Source organism: Catharus ustulatus, chromosome 20 (genome assembly GCF_009819885.2).
Source record: "Catharus ustulatus isolate bCatUst1 chromosome 20, bCatUst1.pri.v2, whole genome shotgun sequence".
In the NCBI taxonomy this organism is placed as follows: Eukaryota; Metazoa; Chordata; class Aves; order Passeriformes; family Turdidae; genus Catharus; species Catharus ustulatus.
The window spans coordinates 9,316,009-9,341,655 of record NC_046240.1 but is presented as its reverse complement, the minus strand read 5'-3'; the positions used below and the strand labels follow the sequence as shown (position 1 = coordinate 9,341,655).

At 45.0% G+C, this 25,647-nt stretch overlaps 1 protein-coding gene across 4 annotated transcripts in view; it reads right to left on the bottom strand.

The window, feature by feature from the left end:
- The window catches only part of CEP112 (centrosomal protein 112), a 174,748-nt gene that overhangs the window by 7,600 nt on the left and 141,501 nt on the right, over positions 1-25,647 (bottom strand). Inside the window, exons 25-27 of one of the 4 annotated variants that reach the window (XM_033077050.1) lie at positions 13,632-13,733; positions 10,900-10,958; positions 9,571-10,030 (exon numbers count right to left, since the gene is read on the bottom strand). In XM_033077050.1, coding sequence (XP_032932941.1) covers positions 10,027-10,030; positions 10,900-10,958; positions 13,632-13,733 — 165 coding nt within the window. In that variant the 3' untranslated portion in view covers positions 9,571-10,026. Of the gene's footprint in view, positions 1-9,570; positions 10,031-10,899; positions 12,151-13,631; positions 13,734-25,647 lie in introns of those variants that run through there. The other 3 variants (XR_004419831.1, XM_033077052.2, XM_033077051.1) reach the window with 3 other exon arrangements.

The following is a 25,647-nucleotide window of genomic DNA, read 5'->3' as shown; positions in this document are numbered from 1 at the left end:
CGTTCCTGCTCCTGCTGCTCTGATCTTTGGCCAGTTATCAGCACCTGGATGCTCAGGGAAGAGGGAGGTGATCCAAGCAGGTAACAAAGGAATAAAGTTCTCCTTGTTCCTGTAAAAGTGCTGCTGCTGGACAGGCTGCCTGGGCTGGGTCAGGGCACAGCCCAGCTCCTGGGGAGCCTCCCCAGCTGCTGGAAACCCCAGCCCTGGGAGCACAGGCTCATCCCACAGTGACACCCCCTCTTGCACTGTGATTATTACTCAATCTTTTTTTTCCAGCTCATTATATGGAGGAACAGAGCCGAACACAGTGGAGAAAAATCTCTTGGCTCTACATGATCCCAATCCCTCTGAAAGCAGCAGGGTGGCCAAGCACACTCCCCTGTGACCTCTGCTCCTGACACACACACAGGGGGATTTTTATCCCCTGGGGAGCAGGAGTGACCCAGGCAAAGGCTGCACCCCACAGTGCCAGCAGCCCCAGAGCTGCTGTTGTGCTCACAGGTGGACAAACCCCACCTCAGAACCTCCCCAGGACCCCCAGAGCCCCAGCCCCATCACACCTCCAGAAAGGGAGGTTGGTGTAGCAGCACCTTCCCCCTTCCAGTCATGGGCTGATGAAGATTAATCAGCTTCTTCTAAGGCTTTAATTAATTTTCTCCTCTGCCCAAGATAAAGGATCCTCTCTTGATGGTCTCCCCCAGCCACTCCTGCTCCAGCACCATCCCTCACACCAGATCTTCCCTTTTTCTCCCTCCAGCAGGTTTAGGAGAGAACACAAATGACAGCAGAGCAACTCCTCATGTTTTACCCATTCCTGTCATGTATTGGCCTGAAACCCCTCCAGGACATACTGGGGCAGACTGGGAACTTCTCCTCACTCTGATCCACCGCCCAACACCACTGCTGACAGCAAACCTCCCACCTCAGGTGTCCCTGGGAAAGAGCAGGGGACGATGCCAGGAGCTGGGTGAAACCCTCTGGATCCCCTGGAATGGCAGGGGGGGAGGAGAGGTTCTGTGACTCCAGAGAGTTAGCAAATCCCCGGATAAAAGGGAAAATATGTTCATAATAAATAAGACTGAAGTAACACGTTGCGAAATATTTACTCCCTCGGAAAGGCGGCTGTTTGCTTTCAGTGGAGCTGCATCTGATCCTCTGCCAGGCGGGGCTGAGTGCCTGGAAAAGAGACTTTGCTGTGGTCAGCCAGGGAAAACCAGGTGCCCAGAAAGAGCAGGGGCTGTGTGTGCCCAGGGGGGAGATGGGCACAGTCCTGGGGGTCCCCAGCCCCTCAGAGCCCCTGTGAGCAGAGCCAGCCTGCAGCTGAAACCTTAATTTTAATGCAGCTAATCAGATGTCAGTGCAGAGACTGAAGGAAGGAGAATAGAGGGGAGAAAAAAAGAAAGAGGTGTTGATAAAATACTTGTTAGAAAGAAAATTGGATTAGTGGTGCCATTCTGGCCATGAAGTTCTTTGAGCCGGAGAAAAGAAATAATAATCTTGTTCCTTTTTTCCCCCATCTCTCTACAGCCCACTGAAGGCCTCACAGCCAAAACATCAGTCCTTCTAATCTTATTTTCTTTTTTCTAGCGTGTATTTTATTAACCCCTTTTCTCATTTAACTGCTATGAATAGCTCAGTGGGTAACATCCTTCTTAGAAAGTGAAAACCTCCTTGGAGATGCGGTGCAAGGAGAGAAATGCAGACAAACTTCCAGCTCCTGCACTCAGAAGAAAAGCCCCCTCTGTAATCCTGTCTGGTGAATCCCAACATTGTACCCCAAGGTAACTGCCAGCTCCAGGTCCTCTCTTTGGAGCAGGAACAATCAGGGAATTTATCTGGACACGCCAGGAGATTGCTCCTGCTCAATAAACTCATGGACGTGGAGTAGAGATTAGAAAATAAATAAAAGTCCATGCTACTTCTTGGGAAAGTGTCTGTGTGTGTGTGTGCATCCAGCACCCTAAAGTCAATTCAGGCAGCTGGATTACATTTTCACAGCTTCCCAGTCACACACAGTGAGATTCCCAGTACAGACTGGGATGCTTGTGGGAGTGAGCCCAGCATCCAGTGCCCGGGCTGGGGGCTCTGGGCCAGGCACAGGAGTGCTGCTGGCTTTATCCCACCAGCCAAAGCAAGGCTGGATTTCTCCTCTCACACCCAGGGCAGGATTTAGTGCCCCAAGTCAGACATGGGATGTCTGGAAGCTCAGCACCAGCCTTCCCTCTGTGCAGCAGCAACATCGACGTGGCCAAAAGGGGAGAAAAACCATAATTAAAACATCAAATCCAAGGGAGACAGTCCTGCCCTGGGCTGCTCTAAGTGGGAACAGAGATTTGGCCTCTCCATAAAGAAAATACCAGCCCCAGCGAGCTTGGCTGCTGCCTCCTTCCCTGTGAGCAGCAAACCTTCCTGGGAGAGGAGCGGGAGTGGGATCCAGCCCGATATTGGTGTGTTATTTTCCTTGACAGCTGTGCTGCATAGTGGTAAGTGCATGTTTAATTCATTCACAATTTATGGTGTAATGAGAACAATGAATGTGTCTGAGGGAATAATTGCTTCACGGCGGGGATGCTGGAGAGTTCAAGTTGGTTGGCACCTGGACTTTGAATCGGGGCTGGCAGGGATTGGCTCCGGCAGCCCCACAATAGCCCTGAGAACAAAGCTCTGCGATGGGGAGGGGGTTCAAAGTCACCCCGGCCGAGCTGCAGCGGCCTCTCCATGGCAGTGGCTGATCCCAGCCCCGTTAGACCCGTCTGGCCCCAGGAACTGGGCACCCAGCGAGGTTTGTGAGGGTGGGAGCTGCTTTTCCAGCCCGGAATTCCGCTGCAAATCCGCGTCCCCACAAACCAGCGCTTCCCCCACCTCCCTCTAGGACCTTGTCCCTGCTTGGTCCTGGCTGTGTCTGCCAAACCTCCTTTTGTTGGGGGTGTGGAGAGGGGGTTGACCCTTTCCAGTGTCCTCAGCAGCCACATGGAGTTTCAGAGGCCCAGAGGTCAAGAGCATCCATATGGAGGGCCCAGGAGCTCCGTGCGTCTCCCAGCTGTCCCCACGGCAGCTGTGCTCGCAGCCCCTGAACAAAGCTCGTTAGGGGGCTCGTTAGGACACTCAGGGGGTGCTCTGAGATGTCCTGGAAGAGCCCTGGAATCGCATCACTCCCAGGAGAAGGCACCACATTGAACAGCTCCCATCCATCAGATTGGGAGCAGGGAGATGCTGTTATCCATCAAGGGCTCTCTCCTGCACTGCTGAGTGGGGCAAGATTGTGAGCCAACAACAAAGAGATGCCAACAAATCATCCCTCAAGCTGTGGTCCATGCAGGGGGGTCTGCAGCAGCCCCCTCCACAGCTCCCAGCTCTTGGCACCAAGGGAAATGCCAATCTGATTTCTTGAACAGATGTGCCAAAGCACGAGCAACAAATCTTCCATGCCTCCAATCCACCCCAAGGAGATCAACAGTCAAGATGGGGCTCTTGGACCCAGCATCAGCTCTGGGGGGAACAGGCTGTGAGGAGCTGTGAGGCTCAGATGCTGTTGTTAATTATTACACCATTCTCTGAGCTAGAGACCATCAGTGCTCGAGCTTTTCCATACATGGGCCGTGCAGGATGGAGCTGGGTCCCTGTTCTCCTTCTCCATATGGGAATGCCACGTGCTGGGGATGGATTTGCCTTGGACAGCATTCAGAGATGCTGAGCTGAGAGCCCTGCTACACATTAACTCCCATGCAGGGCTCTACAAGATGTTTTGAACACTTGGGATTAAGTGGAGGCTGCTTTTAACTGGGGCAACATCTGGGTACGAGCAGATGTGAGCCAAGCTGGTGAGCAAATCACTGCAAGGGCTTTTCTTCAGGCACTGAAGGCATTTTTCCATGGGGTTAAGTGGTTTAGGTGCATAAATAGGAAGGACAGCCAATTAAGATTTAAAAGATCAAGGTTTTAGGCTGCTGTGTCCCCTCAAAAACATCCCACCTATCTGCAGGATGGAAACAGCCACGGCTGGGAGTGGAAGACAGAGCTTAGGAGCAGACAGAAACATGAATTTGCAGTCCTGACAGAGAACCTTGTTTTATCCATCTACTCTGAGGTTAAACACGCTGTTCTGTCAAGCCACACAGGGAGGAAAACACGGTTTGTAACGGCGTGAAACACGGCACAGCTCCCCGGCCCATCGAGAGCAGAGCTGCCAGCCTTTCATCTGTGCTCAGAGCATCCAGGAGGCAGCACTGCTGTCAATACATCACTCCTCTGTCCCCCCGGAATGCTCTGCCTTGTCACTGCTTTCCCTGGAGCTGCTGTGCCCTGACACTGCTCTGCCTGGCAGGGAAAATATCAGAGCGCTTGAGGAGGGACCAAGCACGTCTTCACCTCTCCATGGGCAAGAAAAGGTTAAAGCCAGAGGTGACTGAGGATGCAAAGTGTGATTTTGGGTTCACACCTTCATCCCCTGTGAGCTGAGCCCCCCCAAAGTCCCATCCCCATCCCCATCCCCATCCCCATCCCCATCCCCATCCCCATCCCCATCCCCATCCCCACCCCAGCCAGGATGAAGGGTCAGCACACAAACAAACCCAACCCATAACTGCACATCGTTAATTACCGAGGCTGATTGACTTTCTTGGAGGACATTAGCTTGGGAAGACGCTCAATCAAAAAGCCCTTGGGGCATTCAAATCAAGGCAAAGCATCAAAACCCAAACTCTGTTGTGAAAACAGCTCGGAGTGTGGGGGGAGGACAAGCCCTGCTCTCCCCCTCCTGCCCGGGAAGGCTCCTGGCTCCCAAGCTGGTGGCACGCAAGGGCAAAGGCTGTGACCTCGGGCACAACATCTGCAGGAGCCCTGGGACTGCCAGCCCTGCTCCCAGGGTGATTCCAGCAAGGCTTTAACCACAGGCACTCACTGAGCATTTCCTCCCCTGCATTCTCCCTGCTGTTCTCCCAAGCTCTGAAATTTGTCCCTGCGCTGGTTTCCACCAGCCTGGGAACAATTAGAAGAATCAACTTAGGGAGAAACTTCTGCAATCTCTGGGAATATTTTTAGCTACGCTGATTTATGTATAATATATAACTGTGCTTTTGTGATGATGGAACAGTGTTGCAGGTGAGGTGTGCAAAGAGGGAGTGAAAACTGCAAAAAAGTGACATCAAAAAGCAGCAGTCACAAATTAAAAGGAGAAGGTAATTAATAACAGCAAATTTAGGGGGGAATTTCTGATCACAGGCAGGAACAATGTGAAAGAGGATTTCAGTAATATTTGGGTAATAGTTCTTTTTCTAATAGAGATGATCTGTTTCAGCCAAACCCACTGGATCTGAAGCAGAAAATTAATTCAGGGAAGTTTTAAGAACAGTGTCCCTAGGCCACTTCCTAGTCCCTTTTAGACTTCAGATCTCTAACCAGAAGTTTCTAAGCACCCATGCAGCTATTTCACAGCTTTGCATTCATATGGGTGCATGTACATTGTACATTTACTTGGAAATGACTGCTGTATGAAAAAAAAAAAAATCCAGAAATATTTGCTCACATCAGTGAGAAAGCTTCTGGGAGTTGCACAAATTTATAAATATTATTTCAGTTTATCCTTGGCATTTCTCACTCTCCTGCTCAAAACCCCACACCTCACACTGACCATGCTGAAAACAACTCTGAGGGTCAAACCAGCCCAGAGGGACCACCAAGCACTTCCCCTCCAGCATTATCAAAGTCACACCAAAAAAACACATTTATATTACAAAGCTCAGGCCCAGCAAAGCCCTGCTCTTCCTCTGCCAGGATTAAAGTGCAGGGAGCAGGGAAGGGCACTCAGGGACACCCTGAGGTGGCACCTGCTGAGGTGACACCGAGTCACCCAGGGCAGGATCCTGCCCAGGGCTCAGCACCACAGCCCAGCAGCCACAACAGGAGGGAATCTCCAGCATCTCTCCTAAAATATGGGTTTGTATCACCTGGAGAGAAAGGATCAGCCCCACTAGAAATACAGCAAATGGTAAATAAATGCTATTTTATCCAGGGGTTTGCCTTATTTGCATTATGACAAATGCCAGATAACAGCACACTCCCTTCCTCTCTCACACAAGACACGTTTTTGGAGGATCAGACTCTCATTCAGTTCTTTCAATGCTTTTTCACATTTTTTTTCCAGTTTAGGGAGGAAAAGTTTTATTTAATTATCTTTTTTTTTGGTCTTTTTTTTTTTTTGTGGTTTGAATTGACCAACTGCATATCTTCCTCTGGCTTTATCAAAGAAGCCACCAGTACCAGAGCACATCTAATTTTAAGAGGGCTTTAGTAGGCAGACTTAAAATTGATCATGCATTTTAGTTTCAGTAACTTGCAATTTCTGCATGCTTTGATAGCACACTTTAAAGAACAAGTCTTTAATGACAAAGGCTTAAAGGAAATGACCTTTCTGAAGAAAATATCAAAGCTTGGAAAAGATAGCTCCTTGGGAAAAAAAAAAGGCTGGATTAAAATGACCTTGTGTTCTGAAACTTCTTCATACAATATCTGACGTCTCACTTTTCCTTTGTACCCTCCAAATGGGACCAAGGATATTTTAGCAGTGTGGTGCCTCCAGTCCATTCTGTGATTTGGGGAGGACTTGCAGTGCATTAAGAGAATAAAAAAAAAAAAAAAAATCAGATCCTACAGAGATTCTTCATCAAGACCTCTCAGCATCAGGATCAAAGCTGTGCACGTTTTCCAGAAAATTCAATAAATGTTTTCTTCTAATCACTATAAAATATTTTTTTTCTGTGCAGCAAAATTATTTCTCAGTTTGAAACCACCACAATCAGGAGAAGTTTGGGCAAGCACCATGAGTACCTGCTGTCCCCGGCACAGTTAAAGCTCTGTTGCAGATGCAAGCAGAAGGAGGGACCTTGGATCCCATTTTTGTTCCATGTAACACCAGAACTGTGAGTGGTACTGAAATAAAAGTGGCACCTTGGTAAGGGTCACCTCCCTTGGTACAGGTGAAAAATGTTATGGTGACTTTTTTGAGGGGATTTATAGAGAGTGATACAATCTGTCACGGAGCAAAGTTGGTGAATTAAATAAATACAAAATAGAAACAAGGTTGTAGCCACACTGAAGCTGGTTTGGCCAGAGCTTGTTCAGGGACAACAAAGGCAACTCCTGGCAGATGGCAATTCCTTACCAAGTGGGGAAAAGAGAGGCAGAGGGCAAGAAATAACTATGGCAATCTTTCTAATCCTTCTCTTTGGACTCTAATTCTTACTTGTTACAAAAATGATCAGAGCCATGTTAACAACTACAAGAGGATTCCACCCAAACTTACATTTAAGTTCTTACAAGGTTCACAAGCAGTTTCAAAGTGGTCCCCAAGCTGTTGTTGATGCTGGATTGAGTTTCACAAGAGTTTTGAAGCCCCCTGATGGACCAATATCTACTTTTCTCAAAGTGCTTTATGACCATCAGTGACATCAACAACCCAATTCCACCAAAAAGAAGGAAATTCAGGAATTCAAGTAGCAAAAAGAGTGTCCATGTGTTTCTTTATGGATGTACAGCCCTTCCTGCTGTCAAAGGCACTAAACCCCACACAGATGGAACATAAAAACACAAGCAGAGAAGCAGAATCAAAGATGTCTCATTTCCCTCAGGCATGAGAGGAGCTGTCACTGTCCCCCCCTCTGTCATTTGGACATGGGGAACATCCCATTGCCCACAGCCTGTTCCTCCTGCACAGCCCAGCCACTGTTTAAAAACATTAAACTGTTTAAAAACATTAAAGCATTAAAACATTTTACTGCCCACAATTAGCTCAGTGCATCCCAACAATTCCTGCTCCTCCATCTCCCCGTTCCCCCAGGCCAGGCTTTGTGGCACCTGCCACAGCACCTCCTCCTTTATCAGAGCAGCCTTATCTGTAATTAGAAGAATCACTTGTTGATTCAAGGAAGGTGGAAAACCTGCCCAGGCCCTGGCTGGGCTGACAACCAGAGCCAGGGTTTGGCACAGAGTGTGCCAGGAGGAGGAGGGGTGGATGGAGCCAGCCTGCCAAAGCCTCTCCTCCTTGATCTGGGTGCCAGGAGCAGATAAGAGCCCAGCTGGAGAGCTGGGATTTGGCAGCAGAGCCGCCTCCACCACGGCATCAAGGGAGAGGGAGCCTCCAAACCCAGTGCTGGTGACACCGTGGTGAGGCAGGAGAGGTGGCCATCCCCACCAGCAGGGTCTCACTGGAGCTGCCAGGACCACAGCTGCACTTGGAACTGGAATTTCTGGCCCCTTCTCAAGCCCTGATCCCAACACCACAGGCAGGAAAAACAAAACCATTCCCACACTCGGCAGATCCCAAATGTTCCAATGGACACTGCCCCATGGCTGGGAGGCAGGGCCAGCTCTGAGGGCTGACCAGGTCCTTCAGCCTCCCACTGCCCCTCAAACCTCATCCCAGAAAATCCTCTGGAATCTAATCAGACTCCTGGGATTGTCATGGAGAGCCAGCACATGCCCATGGGACCACATCACTCATGACCCTTCAACAACACCTTTGGCTGTGTCATCAGCCCATGGAGAAGGAATTCCCTCTGCTGGAATATCCAACTTCACTTTGGCTGTGTTATCAGCCCATTGTTAAGGAATTCCCTGTGCTGGAATATCCAACTTCACTGTGGCTGTGTTATCAGCCCATGGAGAAGGAATTCCCTGTGCCTAGAATATCCAACCTCACCATGGCTGTGTTATCAGCCCATTGTTAAGGAATTCCTTGTGCCTGGAATATCCAACTTCACTTTGGCTGTGTTATCAGCCCATTGTTAAGGAATTCCCTGTGCTGGAATATCCAACCTCACCATGGCTGTGCCATCAGCCCATGGGGAAGGAATTCCCTGTGCTGGAATATCCAACTTCACTGTGGCTGTGTTGTCAGCCCATTGTTAAAGAATTCCCTGTGCCTGGAATATCCAACCCCACCATGGCTGTGCCATCAGCCCATGGGGAAGGAATTCTCTGTGCTGGAATATCCAACCTTACCATGGCTGTGTTATCAGCCCATTGTTAAGGAATTCCCTGTGCTGGAATATCCAACTTCACTTTGGCTGTGTTATCAGCCCATGGAGACGGAATTCCCTGTGCTGGAATATCCAACCCCACCATGGCTGTGCCATCAGCCCATGGGGAAGGAATTCCCTGTGCTGGAATATCCAGCCTTACCATGGCTGTGTTAACAGCCCATGGGGAAGGAATTCCATGTTCTGGAATATCCAACCCCACCATGGCTGTGTGATCAGCCCATTGTTAAGGAATTCCCTGGATATTCCCTGGAATATCCAACTTCACTGTGGCTGTGCCATGAGCCCATGGAGAAGGAATTCCCTATGCCTGGAATATCCAACTTCACTTTGGCTGTGTCATCAGCCCATTGTTAAGGAATTTCCTGTGCCTGGAATATCCAACCCCACTGACAGCCAGAGCTGCCTGCAGTGCCACCACAGTGCTCTCAGCCCTGTGCCAAATAATCCCTTGTAACACATCCCCACTTTACAAAGCCACACAAAACTCCCCTGGCTACTGAGGTGAGTGAGATGCTCAAGCAGGACAATAATGTCAAAACAAAAAGATAAGAAAATAATATTTTAATTTTATGTAAACACATGGACACAGAACAATGTCGAAATATGTTAAAATACCTTGGGACAGTAATAATAATAAGAATAGAAAATGGGGTTTTCTTCATGTTTAAAAGTGAAAAAAAATGGGATTAGGAAGGGGCAACAAAAATATTAGTAGAGCAAAGTCTACTTGCTCGGTAAGCGAGCTCAGCGTGGCGTCAAAGGTGGATCAAAAGCATAAATCTGTAATAAAATAATGATAAAAAAAATGGAACGAAGATACAACAAAATCCATGCTGGCATGAGCTATGAATATGTTTTCATGAAGTTCATTTTTTTTGTGCTAACAAAAGAACTGCTAATCTTTGCATTATAATTTACAAGAGGCAAATCTTCAAACCTATTCAAAGCAGTCCATTTGGCAATCACAGAGATCCCACCGATCCATCAGCTACCTGGAAAGGAAGAGATTTTTGTCAGTTAGATCTCATCATTTTCATCAGAAAAACACAACAGGCTGAAAGCAGGGCTGGGTCCAATGGTCTGGAGCTTGCTATTTATCTAACACAATTACCTATGCTGGACTTATTACCAAGGATTTATGACATTTTCAGTCTCCAGTTAGCTTTAGCTAATTCCTGTTAACAAATAATGCAGCATTAATATTTTCACACAACTCTCACACTGCTAACCTCACAGTTGCTGAAATAGCTCACAAATGCTGACGCTATTTTTACGAGCACACATTCTTAGCTGCAGAAACCCTCATGTGAGATATGAAACACCACCAATGTCTATAAATACAGAAAAGATGGAGTGGCTTTCCTAGGAAGTTCCCTTGTACTCACCTCTCCACGTGAATCACTTACTCTAAAGGCACAGCCAGGCTTTTTATGGCTGCAGCACTTGCCATAATTTATATTGGAGGGTGTAAACCTCTCCAATTAAAAAAAAAAAAAAAAAAAAAAAAAGAAGGCAGCTCAGGCTCGTGGAGATCCGGTCCTTTGAAGATGTGATCTGTAATATTCTGCCTTGCATCATTGTTTTCTATCTTTAAAGGAGGTGGCATCACTGCGGAGCCGCAGCTGTGCAGGAGCCGCCGCCTCGTCCTGGACGTGCAGGCAAAGCCCAGACTTGCAAAGCACCTGCAGCTTCTCTGATCCTGCTCTAGCACTACTGACTAAGCACTGGGGAAAGCTTCTCAGATGTTGTTTACTGAAAATAAGGAGATTTTTAAACTGCACCCGTGTTGGAGGGTTTGAATTTCAAGAAGTGGGACCCATAGGTGTGAAATGGTACAAATTGATCAAAGATAATCCCGTACTTTTTGGCGTGGTAGACGTTCAGGTCTTCCTGGAGGAGTCTTTTCTGCAGAAAACTTACCTGTAAAATACATCCCACATGAAAACAGGGTACAAAATTCCAATTAATATATTTGCATTCATTTCACAAAAAGAATTCTTCTGGTCTCTCCTGCCTAAATAAAACGCAGCAACACTTGAGCTGTGTGGAAGAATTAATATTTAACAGAAGACTGTTCTCCTGGCTTCCCTGGCTCTGCTCTGGCTCTGCACTCTCTACTCCTTCAGGAACAAAGTCAGACCAGTTGTTAAACCCAGCTGGTGGCACCACCTGGGTTGTCCAATGCTTGGGAGCTCCTGTTCTCCTGGCAGCTCCCATGGGATTCCTGTGCTCTGATCCCTGCACTTTTGCTCTTGTGATGAAGGTACTCACCTGTTCCCCAAGTGTGTGAGAATTAATGGTTATTAATTGCTGGCCATCTCACCAGGAGCACACAAGCAGGCAGCAAATCCTTTATATTTAGCAACATGTTTAGAAAACTTCACCCAAGCCTCAAGTATTTTCTTTTTCTGCTGTTTATTTTTATCCCCGCGCGATGCTTTTACCCAGCCTATCCTCTTCATCCTCCTCCAACAATAAATAATCCTGACAGGTGCAGGGATTCCAGTGCCCTTCTTGTCTGATGTTTTCAAACAGGAATTTCAACAATTTTCAAAGAGCAGGACACCTGTGCTTCAGAGAGAGCCCAGCTCCCCGAGCGCTCCCCGACGCCAGCGCGTGTGGAAACGCAGCCAGCAGCCACGGATTTCTGGGAGAGCACCCAGGTTTTCATCTGTGCAGTTACTTTTCCTCCTTTGAAATGCTGCTGCTGCTGCTGCTTACAGCAGCTCTGCACGTGGAGATCAGATTCTAGTTTTTAATTTTTTTTTTAACTCATTAAAAGGTGGGGTGTTCTTGGATTAGCTATTAGGTATTGCAGGATTAGAGGGATGCTTCCTACCAGGCAGTGCTCAGAGGAGTCTTTAGAAATAACTTTTTACTGTCAACTGGAAATAGATCTCCCCAATAGACCCTTAACTCTTTATTTCCCACAACAGAAAGAGCATCACTTCCATTAGGGATCCCTTGAGGTGGAAGCAGAATGTTTACAACCAGAGGGCTGAAGTTGTGTCACTCCTTGCACACTGGAATGTTGAGTTTGCACTGTGAAAATTTCCTACTTCCACTGAAGGTGGCCTCTGCCAGGGGAAGTGTCTCTGCTATGGAATAATTCCTATGCATTGCAAAAAGAAAAAAAGGGAGGAAAACCCAAATACATGAAATTACCAATCATCTGATAGAGAAGGTTGAATAAGAAAGAGAAGTGAGATGTTGTGGATCAATAATTTCTTGAAAAATGGCCCTGAAAATTAGCATGTGATGATTAATGAGCCTAAACTTGTACTCTGTGTCCTCAGGTTTCTGCTCTTCCCAGAGCTCAGGGCTCTGAGCTGCCAGCTTGGCACTGTCCTTGTCCCAGTTCTTCCCTTCAGCCAGGACAGATCCCAGATCTTAGATCCCAGATCTCAGATCCCTGATCCCAGATATCATATCCCAGATCTCAGATCTCTGATCCCTGATCTCATTTCCCTGATCTCAGATCTCAAATCCCAGATCTCAGATACCAGATCCCTGATTCCAGATCTCAGATTTCCGATCCCTGATCCCAGATCTCATACCCAGATCTCAGATCCCTGATCTCAGATCCCAGATTTCAGATCTCATAACCCAGATCTCAGATCTCAGATCCCTGATCCCAGATCTTGTATTCCAGATCTCAGATCCCAAACCCCAGATCTCATATCCCAGATCTCAGATCTCTGATCTCAGATCCCTGATTCCAGATCTCAGATCCCAAACCCCAGATCCCAGATCTCATATCCCAGATCTCAGATCTCATACCTCAGATCCCAGATCTCACATCCCAGTCCTTCCCACCTTGGTTACAAGCACAGTCCTGCATTTTCCTTGGACTGCCATCATTCCACCCTCCTTCATGGCTATTTATTGGAAGTCAGGCAATGCTGACATTCTGTTTCCTTCCAGCTCCCAACACACTGACTAGAAAAGCCCCAGATAACTTCTGTGGGAACCATGTGAGAAACACACCCAATTAACCAGCAGTTCCCTATTTCCAATGACATTTGGATATCCCTATCAGGAAATTTAATTGTCTATTTCACAGAAATCATACTGAGTCTGCATTAATGTAGAAGAACTGGTGGTTAGCAATAATCAAGACAAAACATCAGAGTCTCTTTAGATAGAAAAATATAAAAATATCACAGTGATCATTTAGACAAATATCTTTTTAAAATATCCAATTTGCTTTATTACATAGGCTGGAAAGAAAATAAAATTATTTCTAATCCTCTTCCTTGCCCTTTTTAGGCAGCCTTTAAAGGATTCCTTCAGGAGAAACAGTGTTAAGGAAGATGAAACATAACTATGAACTGTATCTGAAAGGCTAAAGAAAAACCCCTAATACTGAATAAAGCACAGCTTTTCCTGGAAGAAAAGTCTGGGATCAAAAAATACAAGCTGGAGGAGAAAAGTTTTGTGAAATATGACACTGAGTGAGAAGCATGTGAGTACTGCCATAATTTGGTTTTGACACTTACTCAGTATTTTTAGCCAAATTTCAGATGCTCATAACCTCCTGTCTGGAAGAAATGGCTTTTATCCAGCCCAAAATGCTGAAGAATAAGAATTTACCTGAGATTTTAAAGATGAAATGGTGTCTTCAAGATCCTTTTTGGAAGATGCTGGAATCAGCCCTTTGAGTATTTTTTCATATTCTTCTCGCATAGTAATCAGCTGTAACACAACAAAGAGAAATTTCTATAGAGATGGCTGCTCTTAGTAAATTTTTTTGTTTCTTTTCCCCAAATTGGAGGTCAAATAAACACAGAATTAATTGTGCTATCAAAAGGGAGGGGGAAGGGGAGAGAAGAAAAATAGCAAAGACCTGTAAAGAGGAAAAGATGTAAAAAAACCAAAGAAAGGCAAAAGAAAAAATAAGATATATATATATACAAATATATATGGAGAAGGAAAAAAATTAGAAAAGAACATGGTCTGAAGAAGCAATAATGATTCTTAAATCCATCTGAGCTGAGCATTTACCCTTGCCAATGGACAGTCAGAAGTTTTCTGTCTGTCTTTGGTGGGCTCTGAACCAGCTCAGGGGGGTGACAACTGTCCCTTGCTCCCTTAGAAAAGGTGAGTTACTGCATTCCAAGGTATATTTTACAAAATTTCTCAACTTCTAGGTGCTTTTGTGGACTTTTTATTATAATTATTATTCATCCTGCAACTATTTTTCCATGCACTTTGTGTCTTCCTCAGCTCCATGGAGACTAACAGAACTTTTGATGAGCAGATTTGGGCACGTTAGACCCCAAAACGAGGAGGTTCAAACAGGGGAAATTTTCATCTGCAACTTTATTTAACAGGTGCTGAGTAAACAGGAGTCACAGAGCAGAGTTACATGAGGAGAGATCAGGTGGAAGGGTTGTGCTTCTCTCTCCAGAGTTGGTTTTGCTGAGTTTTGAGCTGGGATGATTTGGGCAGCGTGGTTCAGGTCAGCTCACCAGCTCCTGCTTGGCTCAATCAGGGCCTCACATCTGTACTTAACTCCCAATAGGATTAACTGCTTAATTCAAATTAAGCAAGGACTTTGGTGTTTTTCTGGATTAGCAGCTGAATATGTAAATAGAGGATCAAAGGGCTTCGATATCAGATTAACTCATAAAATATCTCGAGACTTTCAAACGGAATCTTTTTCTTTTTCCCCCCCAACACCATTTGGTGCCGGTTTTTTTGTTCCCAAATGGCTGAAATCCACCACTGCAACCACAAACCCAACCCTCAGCCTCACACCTGAAGAAGCCACGAGTTCCAAAGCCCAATCCCAGCTCCCAGAGCTCCCACACGTGAGAACCCCAGGCCAAGTTCATCCCTGCACCATCCCATGGGAAAAGCAGCTCGTGCCAGAAGCTGCATTATGCAGCGTGCAATTATCAATACAAAAGGAATAAAACAATCTGATGAAACCTTAGGAAAATTCTCCCTCTGAGTCACCCCGACAGGCAGGAGGAATTGCCAAATCTCTATGCAAATGGGCAATTAGAGGCTTTCCTTGGGAACTGCAAGGAAGTGATGCCACTATGCAAATCTAAAGGGGGGAAAAAAAAAATAAAAAAAAAAAGAGGTGAGACAGGAAACCTCGTTTGAACTCAGCTTGTGTGTAAGCCAGCGATCAAAATTTATGTTTTTGAGAACTGCACCAATAAATTCATGCTACTATTTCTATCAAGCCTTCCAAAGTTATGCATAAGTGGTCTGCCAGGATAAATATTTTCTGAGCCAACAGCTCATTTGGGTGGGGACCTTGATAGAGCAGAAACATATATTTCAGTTGATTCAACATGTTCCATTTATTCCTGGTGAGACGAGACCAGAAACAGGCAGCCAGAGCAGCAAAATGCTTTTATTTCCTAAATTTTGATTCATAACAATCTAGTTAATGGGTAAAAGGATCTGGATGATCACCTGGCCAATATGCAGATGCAATAGAAGTTTTAATAGAGCTCTGGGAGGGAAATAATAATTTTCTAATTGTGCAAGAGTTTTCTTGCAAGCAGGCCACTGGTTTTAACAGTTCAATCTGCAGCTGTCCTCTAAATAAATGCTTTCACAATGCTGGGAACATTTGTTATTAACTTTGCAGAGCAGCAGAGGATCATTCATTTTGACAAAGGTGTTTCTCAGAAAGCCAGGAAGAAATATTGTATTGTGCTTTAAAGCATGGAGATACCTTACAGGGTCAGCTGAGAATGGAGAGAGAAAATGAGAAACAAGCCCTGGGAGCTGTAGCTTGGCTTGGGGATGATCCCTTACCTGTTTCACAGACAAGACATGCACTTTTTTTTTTTTTTTTTGCAGTGAAACCTGTTCTTTTGGATACAATTCCAATTTGTTTGAGCAGACAAAACATGCTGCTTTCAGCTCTGCTCACTGTAATTGCATCACAATAAGATGAAAATAAGTGCCCAGCTGTTTCCTGCCCTGTTATGGTAAACAACCTGCTGGTATTTTTGGCTGAAGTCACTATCAAGGTTTATTGACTCAAGAGATTAAAATAGTGCATGGCAAAAATCTAAATCACTTCTTACAACTGAAAAACAACATCCAATGGGCTAATGGGTACTCATTTTAATGGCAGAAGGTTTTTATTTTTTAACACTTATTTTTACCAATGAGCTATGTCTGCAGGGATAAGGGTTTTTTGTGCCTTAAAGGCTTTTTTGTTCTTTTATAGCCTCAAGCTGCCTCCCTAGGATGCACAAATACTGAGTCTCCTCTTGCACTCTTGAGGGATGTTTAAAATTGCAATTCCTCATCCCTCAGGAGGGCTTTAGTCAGCTGGATGAGGATGGCTTTATTTCATTTACTTGTGTTCGTTTTTCTTCGCTCCTGAGAAAGCTTTTTTTTTATTTTTTCCCCTTGAAAATTCATTTTGGTGAGCTGATTTAATCCATGAACCCCCAGGAAGATTTTATAGCTTTTAATATTAAGCTGCCACACTGGGCTTTGTTTATTCAGGTTGGTGGCTAATATATGAGGTTTGGAGCTTGACCATCAATCATCTCTGGTGTCAGCAGAAAGCTGAGGTTGCCACACATAGCTCATGTGTGCTTGGAAAATCAGTAAAAAAAGGAGATAAATTGTGACACAATTATATAAAGTGATGCAAAAAGCAGGGGGAATTTCACAGACTACACTGAAATTGTGTCAGGCACTGACCATTCTCAAAAAAATCCAACATTCAAAACCCCCAGACAAATACAATCTTCTCCAGACCTTCCAGCTGTAAATGACTTGATCTGAACCAGGGGAGCATAAGGAAACTGCAAAAGAAACTCTGAAGTAAATGAAGGGACCACAGAAAGTTGTTCAAGTTCCTTTAAAAAAAAAAATCTTGTCTTGAAGGGCATGAAGTTAATTTTGTGTTTATGTCAGATAATCAAGAGATAGTTGCCTTAACCAGGGTGTTGTGGCTTTTTCATTACCTTAATTTCTGCCTGTCTATAACATCTCTGCAGGATAATGTGTGCCAGGGAATACCAGGACAGGGACCAAAAGGAATAATTGTGATATTAGCACCATGCTCTAACCAGCTGAGCTCATCTCAGGGTCATCAGGATCTTTTAGTTGTTATCAAAATTTCTCCATATTTCAGTGTGAAAAAGAGGAGAAAAGTAATTTTCTGTCTCTCCTAAATCCTTTCCTATATCAACACTTGTGTGCTGTAATGCTGTTTAGAAGAAAAAACCTCTTTAAAAAGGTTATGGATCTGTTCTGCAACATCTCTGAATGGAGACAGGAAGGATCTGCTGCAATGAATCTGAAGACAGGTGAGGGTTCCAAAAAGGTAAAAATAACCCCTTCAGTCCTAGGGAGATAATTTCATCTCCTTCTAAATGAAGATGGTAATAACAATAATAATAGTAATAATAATAATAATAATGATGATGATGCATAGGTCAGCTTCATTCAGGTGAAGATTGCTGAAGGAATTTTCTGAAAGCACCATGAAAAGGGCAAGTGAAGGACAAAATATTACAATGCCATCCCAAGTTTAAAAAAACCCTAACCAACAGGAAAAACCAAGCAAAAGAACACACCAAAAATGAAAACCAAAATGCAAGGAAAAAACCAAACAACACGCAAAGAATGATTAATCACTTGTGTCCTCCCTAATTGCAGGGACTCCTCCTTTGCTCCTCAGCACTCCTGAGGTCTGAGCACAGCTCCACTCCTACAGAACCTCTGAGTCCAGATGTGCCCCTTCCTCCCTCAGCTGGCCTGGGGGACACTGAGCAATGTCCCCAACCCAGCAACAAACCAACCAAAATTGGCAATTTCCTGAATTTCACATCCCTCTGTTGCAAGAGAACATTTAACTGGAGCTTGAAACGCTCTGCAGTGATTTTTCCTGATGAAGAATCCAGTGATGTACCAGCTGTTTCAGTGAAGATCAAAGTCTGCACATTTGTCTTTCCAGAAAATCACCAAACACGAAAATTCGCCGCTTCTGTGCCCAGATCCTCTCTGGTTTCAGGATTCTGATTCTCACTCTCTCTGATTTCAGGATTCTGACTCTCACTCTATCTGATTTCAGGATTGTGATTCTCACTCTCCCTGGTTTCAGGATTCTGATTCTCTGGTTTCAGGATTCTGACTCTCTCTGGTTTCAGGATTCTGACTCTCACTCTGGTTTCAGGATTCTGACTCTCACTCTCTCTGGTTTCAGGATTCTGACTCTCTCTCTGGTTTCAGGATTCTGACTCTCACTCTGATTTCAGGATTCTGACTCTCACTCTCCCTGCTTTCAGGATTCTGACTCTCACTCTCTCTGGTTTCAGGATTCTGACTCTCACTCTCTCTGGTTTCAGGATTCTGACTCTCACTCTATCTGATTTCAGGATTGTGATTCTCACTCTCTCTGGTTTCAGGATTCTCACTCTCTCTCTGATTTCAGGATTCTGATTCTCTCTCTGGTTTCAGGATTCTGACTCTCACTTCTCTGATTTCAGGATTGTGATTCTCACTCTCCCTGGTTTCAGGATTCTGACTCTCACTCTCTCTGGTTTCACGATTCTGACTCTCTCTCTGATTTCAGGATTCTGACTCTCACTCTCTCTGGTTTCAGGATTCTGACTCTCACTGTGCGAGGGCTGGTGAAATATGGTTCTCCCACATTCAGAGGAACAGCGTGCAACTCGATACAAATGTTCTCGAGTTCTTAAGGAAAGTAATGAATGCCATAAATCCCACGGGCTTGGCTGGGCTGCAAACAGCCAGATCAGCTGAGTTATTTTGTCAAGTGAACACCACGTTGTTCTCCACGGAGAAAATCCTGCTGCAGCACCTCCCCTGTCCTGACAGTTGCAATAAGAGATGAATTGGTGGCACAGCCATCCCCTTTGTGTGTCTGTCTGTAGCCAGTAAACCATCCCAGCATCCAGGACATTCTTGCCTTGTTGCTTTGCTGACCCACAGGGACCTCCAGCCCTGCTGAGCTCCTCACTGGGCACTCAATTTGCTGCTCCAGGTCATTTTTTTTAATTTCCCCAACCTGCATCCAAGTAGCCTTATTACTTCAGTGGCTTGTGTTTCCATCTCTCTTCACCTGAACAAGATCTCCCACCTGGAAAATCCTCTGATTGTAGTTAAACAATCTGAATCCATATAATTCATAGCTGCAAAAGAAGCTTTTTGAAAAAAAAAAAAACCCACCAATGGGCTGCATATGGCAAGAACAGCATTCCTGGGACTACATGACTTGGAGAGGAATAAAAGCTTTCACTGTCAACACCACGGAACAAGCAGGAATGTTGTGGCTAGAAAATTCACGCTGTTCCCTCAGCCTCCCCCTCTCCAGGGCTCTGCTATTGTTCCAGCTGGGATTTGGAGCATCCTGGCCTTATTTTCTTCTCCTTCCAGATGACTCATGGCAGATGCCATCTTTCTTCCCCTCAGCTCCTGTCACTGCCCAGGAGGTTGGATGGCAGCAGGAGGGTTGTCCCCTCCACAGGGTGACGGGGGCACAGCACAGTGACACCCCCTGATCCAGAGGAACCAGACCCAAACCAGCCCAGCTCTCCCCAGTGCTGCTGGGCCAAAGCTGAGAACACGGAATCACAGAATATTCTGGGCTGTAAGGGACCCACAAGGATCATCATGTCCAACACATGGGGTTAATTTCTGCCTCTGGCCATTCCTAATGCACTATCAGGATAATTAAGTTTGAAATGAAGCTCTGAGCTTCGCTGACACCACTGCTGGAACACATTTCTGTGTTTCAGTTTTACATTCCAGCACGTGTCACCTTCCCCACGAGCCCTCCCATCCGGGGTGGCTCCCAGGGAGAGAATCAGTGCCTAATCCAGGAGGTGCAGAGTGCTCCCCAAGGCTCCCCAAGAGCAGCAGCAGGCTCAGGATCTGCATTTTCAGCTCAGGATCTGCATTTTCAGCTCAGAATCTGCATTTTCAGCTCAGGATCTGCATTTTCAGCTCAGGATCTGCACTTTCAGCTCAGGATCTGCATTTTCAGCTCAGGATCTGCATTTTCACACCCACTGTGTGAACAAGCAAAGCTCTGCAGATAATAATCACAAGCTACTTTTAGGAACCACCATTTCCAAGAACAAAAATCCAACCAGTGAGTCAACTGGAAAAGCACCTGCCAGGCTTGCAGAGCCTTGGACTGGCCAAGGATGGGCAGTGCAGGAGAAACACTGCAGTGCCTGGATGGAATTCCCATGGGTGGGATGGAATTCCCATGGGTGGCACTTGGTGCTGATTAACCTGACAACAAAACTACCTTAGAATTTCCATGAAGGTAGAGATCACCATAAAGTTGGTCATTCCCAGTCCTTTTTAGCTCCATCTGGGAAAAGAGAGTGGGACAGTTCCCTAACTGAACAGGCATTGCTGGGAGCACTGGAGATGAGGTTTGGCTGCTCTGCTCTTCTGTCATCCACTGGCTCCTCCAGACATTCCCATTTCCTTTTTCTTTTAATTCCCTGCACTGAGCACCAGTATCACTGCTCCTTGTAGCCCTACACTTTAACAGCTTTTGGGAGAGCACAGCTCCCTTCATGGATCATATGTAAGCAAACCACAGATGCTCTAATATGAGGTACTGCCCTCTTTAAAAGACAATCTCTCTCATTCACTATTATTTAAGACAAAGAGCAAGAAAAGTGACATTTTAAAACACTCTCTAATTCCTGCACACTGCCATATGCTCCTATTCTCTTTTGGTAACAATTCCCTTTTCCCTTTTCCCTATTTGTCCTTTACTTTCTGCTTTCTCCAGCTGGCCACCAAGCTCCAACAATTCATTCTGTGCAGTTCAGGAGGTGAATATTTGTGTGTTTTCCAGTTGTGTCTGATTTCCAAAGCTAACATTTGATCACTGACTTCCACACATGCACCACTATCCTCCTTTCCCTTTGACAGTGGCACAGTTGGTGAGAGCCTCCTCTCCAGCAGTTCCTGCCATATGGAGCTCCTGGGAACTTTTAACTCCATTGATTTCCAGCTCCTTTCAAATCCCACCTGCAAAGCTGTTTTTTCTGTGCTTGAATCTCAGCTTCTATCTCCTGCTAATCTGAAACCTCATGCTATACAGAATAATTTACTGCATTTGTTGTCATTTTCTTTCATAGCTTACCATTAAAGGAAATGATACACAAATATAAAATGTGGCAAATGCAAAGTCCTGATTTATCCCAGTCTAAATGAAAAACTGAGGGGTGCTGTTGTATCAAAGTGATTAATGAATGTATCAATGGATTTGAGCATAAGGTAGACACCTGCTAAGGTAAAAAGTGATAGAATTGAGCTCAAAATAATGTCTGTGGTCATTTATGGCACCTCAAATCCACAATGCCCCATCCCTGGAAGTGTTCAACATTTGGTTTGGAGCACCCTGGTCTGTGGGAGGTGTCCCTGTAGAACTGGGTAATCTTTAAGGTCCCTTCCAACCCAAACAAAATTCTATAAAATCAACATTACCATACAGCTGTGGGACACCTATATCCATGAAAGGTCCCTGACAGGGACAGAGCCAGGATCAGAGATTCCTGCCCACCAGTCTCTACTGGGAAGGCTGGAAAGGGACCCAGAACCCCTCAGAACTGGGTGCTGTGCTCTGGCTGTGCCAAACAGCCCAAGCAGTGCTCCCACTCCCATTGGGTTCTTCACTGCTTCTCTGTGCCTTTCTTTTCAATAAAAATACTTCAAATTTGAAATTTCTAACCACAAGTGGTGAAATCCTCTGTGGTGAAGATGTGGAACCATCAGATTTTCAGCCTGTGGGGAGCTGTGTCCCTCTGCCTGCTGGTCCCCTGCATTTTTCACAAGGTTTTATGGTAGGAAAACACCCAGGTCCCTCCTGACCCAGTGCTGGGGGTGTCAGCAGAGCAGTGGATTAGGAGATGACAGAAGATCCCTCCTCAGCCACACAGAACTGCACAAAAAACACTCTTCAAGCCCATCCATCTGTGCTGGTCACAGGCAGAAACTGCAGGAACTATTTTAATGTGACAATACTTGGCGGTGCAGTTCCTGAAAGTCACAGTGGAAATTTCTTTCAGGTTCTCCCTCTTTTCCCCACGGCTCCAGAGGCTGCTGAGCCCCAGCAGAGGCTGCTCTTGGTGAATCACTGCTGTGGTTTCAGATCATCCATATCCAGGCTGGGCTTCCCATTGCTGTGGGAGCAGGAATGGGTCCCTGGGGGAGAAATTCTGGAAGCATTTCAGTGAAATGGGTTGAAGCAAGTGGAGCAAACAGCAGAATTTCATCACCACCTCCAGCCCATGCTGACTGGCTGGATATCAGTTTGCAAAATGTCCCAAAATGTGACACAAAGGCTCCCTCCACCCTCCTCACCTGCAGCACAAAGCCAGCCTGGGCTTTTAAACATCTAATCTAGAGTTTATTTGCCTCATTCTGGGTGACTGTAGCATGTTCTGAGAATTACAACACACTAAAAACTCTGGGAATTTGAGACAGGCACCCCAAGCTGCCATCTGATGGTATTTAAAACTCACTGATACCTTCAAAAATCCCAGAATCATGGAATGGTTGGGGTTGGAAGAGACCTTAAAGATCATCTTGTTTCAATCCTGCTGCTGTGGGCAGGGACAACTCCCACTAGATAATTTCTAAGAAGAAATAAAGCCCTAAATTGAAGAGCTAACATTACTCAAGTGTTCCAGCCATCAGGTTAAGAACTATTTGGGACTCATACCCTGGACATCCACATCCATTGCTCATCTGTGTCTCACTGATTCCTTGCTCCAGCCCCACAAACCCCTGGCACAGCACTGCTCCCACCAAGCACAAGGTGTGGCAAACCTTACAAGTTCCCCTGTGCTACACAGCAACTGAAATTTCAGAAGGATGCATCACAGCATTCATCTGAGAACAAATATATTTAGTTGGCATGGAAACAGGAAGTTGGGCTGAATGTGGTAAATATCCAGCAGTCATAAAAAAAAATCCAGCAAGTCAGGATAATGAACATTAGAAATGAGAACTGGCTGAATGCTTTTGAATCATGGCTCTTTTGCAATTATCACTCCTGTTTGCATTTGAACATGAGTGAAATCCACTTAAACTAAGCTGCTCCATTTTATGCCAAATACTTCTATAACATCCTCATTCAGATAACTCCTTTCTCCTTTTTTTATAATCTGTTTGAGGAAAAAGAAATTAAAGGGCTGAAAACCTCCATTGCTATTCTCCTTCATTTCCTCAGCAATATTAATGAATTGAACATAATTGATTTTCTGTCTCAGAATCTCCTTTAAAACTCTATTTATGACCTGACTGTTTGGAGGCATCCCTATGATTTGAGTATCTCTTGTGTTGCTACTTCAGGTTTTTGCAAACACGAGGAACTTTTTTCTCCTCTGTTAAACCAAATTTTACATCACTCTCAACCCAAATCTATGGCTAGAAAAATTAGAACAAGGGATGAAAAGAACAGGAGAAAATTTTTGTGTGTAATTCCCAAAAGACAGATTCTTGGAACTTTTTAGTAAACTGAGTTGGGGTGATAACCCTTCAAAAAAAGAACTTGAAATTAAATGAATGCTAAAGAAATCTAGGTACTGTAGAAAAAAAAATCACTGCCATGAATTCAGCAAGACTTGTTGCACATGCCTAAATTCTTGGATTCATTAAGCTCTCAGTGATGTGTGTCATTTTTAATTGCACATTCACAGGATGTAGAGTCTCCTGTATGAACAATGGAGATTTTTTAACTATGACTGACAAATGCACAAAGCCCCAGGACCTAAGAAATAATACTTAGTAGGAAATCTTGTCTCACATTAGATCCAGGCACACAACAGACAACCAAGGGGCACATTCACTCCAAAAGTACAGGAACAATGGGATCACTGCACAGGAAACTGATCCCACAGTTATGCAGGACTGAGACACAAGAAACTTCACTGCTGCTCTGCAAGGAAATGGTTTGGACACACCCAAATTGGCCAGAAACCTTCCCAGACTGCTTTAACAGTCTTGTGACCATGTATATTCAACAACAACAACATATATAGAACTATTTATTACACTTTTCACATTTATCCCCAGTTTATCACTGTCCATGAATACAATTGTTTATGTGTCTAGAAGCTGGACATCCAATTTCTAAAGGAAACATCCAACATTTTGACCTGAAGGAAGATGATACAGCTCTGGGACTCCACTCTCAAAGTGCAGCACTACACTGGAAAACCTTTATGGAAAAGATAAAATGATTTAGGCCAGCACTTTTGAGAAATGTGATTGGAACCCATCATCCAGAGATTGCTGCCATATGGCACCAAGTGGTGAGAGAACACAGACACAAAGTGATTGCACCAACCCACGCTGAAAAATGGGAGAGAAAAAGTAAACAGGAGTAAACACGAGTTCATCCAAGAACACAAAGGATGGGAATGGAAAAGCTCCATCAAAACAGCAGCTCCTCTCCAAGGGCAGCAGCACCAGAGCAGCCCAGGGCTTGCTGACAGCCCAATGTATTTTCTCCCCTTTATTTATAGGACAGTTTGTCTCTCTGGACGATTATAACAACGAAAGGTTAAGCCTGTGTGATCACCAGAGGGTCACTGTGACAAAGAGTTAAACTTTGAGGCTCTGTCAGTCACTCTTAAAGGCTGAAGAGTTATGAGGACACTGCACTGGAAAAACAGCCAACATGGAGCACTGAGATACCACCCAACAAGCCATAACGAGAAACAGCTCCTTCATTTTAATTAAAAGCACAACAAAATGTTTTTTCATGTCTCATTCATTTGTTTGTTGTTGTTATAGAATCAAAACATGAGATTTTTCCTTTTAATGAAAAACAGAAGCTCTTTAACCCTCTGTCCTCCTTATTTATAGACATGTAAAAGCTTGGAAAAGTGGCTTTTGTAATGGCACCAGCACAAATCTCCATCTTTGATGCAATTCTGATTCACACAGTATTTGGGAAAAGCAGAAAGCAAGTTCTGCCCTGAATACTTCATGGCTGATGAGTTGTTAACTACTGCTAACACTTGATGAACATGTTTACAGGTAGCCTGGCCAAACCCAGTAACTGGAAGCATGTCAGAGCTGTCACTTTTGCATTTTTCTTCTGGAGAGATAAGCAGAACTAATGAATTAACCGGTCACAGAGGAGACAAGTAACAACTTCCAAACTGTCTGTCTGCAAAATAGACCCAAGGCACCCAAACCAAAGCAGCTTCAGTGGCTCCAGCTGCTTCAGAAAGTCCCAGTGGGTGGAAAGAGGAAACAAGACCATTGAGGAACTTGGATATGAGCTCTCCCAAATCAGCCAAGACATCCAGCTCAAAGATGGACAGCACAGTGTAATTTAAACAACATTCCTGTTCCATTATACTGGGGAACAGGATGTTACCCTCTGAACCAGTCCTTCACTAATGAAGTGTGGACAGGAGAGTTCTGTAGGTTGGTTTGGAGCAGATGCTCATGTAGGAGGAAACCTTGGAGGCACCCTGTGAATCTGCATGTGCAGCCTTCCACCTCTCTATTTCATGAGTCACTTCTTATTTCTTCTTCTGGATCCTTCTCAAAACGGGTCAGAAAATAAAAAAATTAAAAAAGCAAAATGGCTGTGGAAGAGACTAAAGGA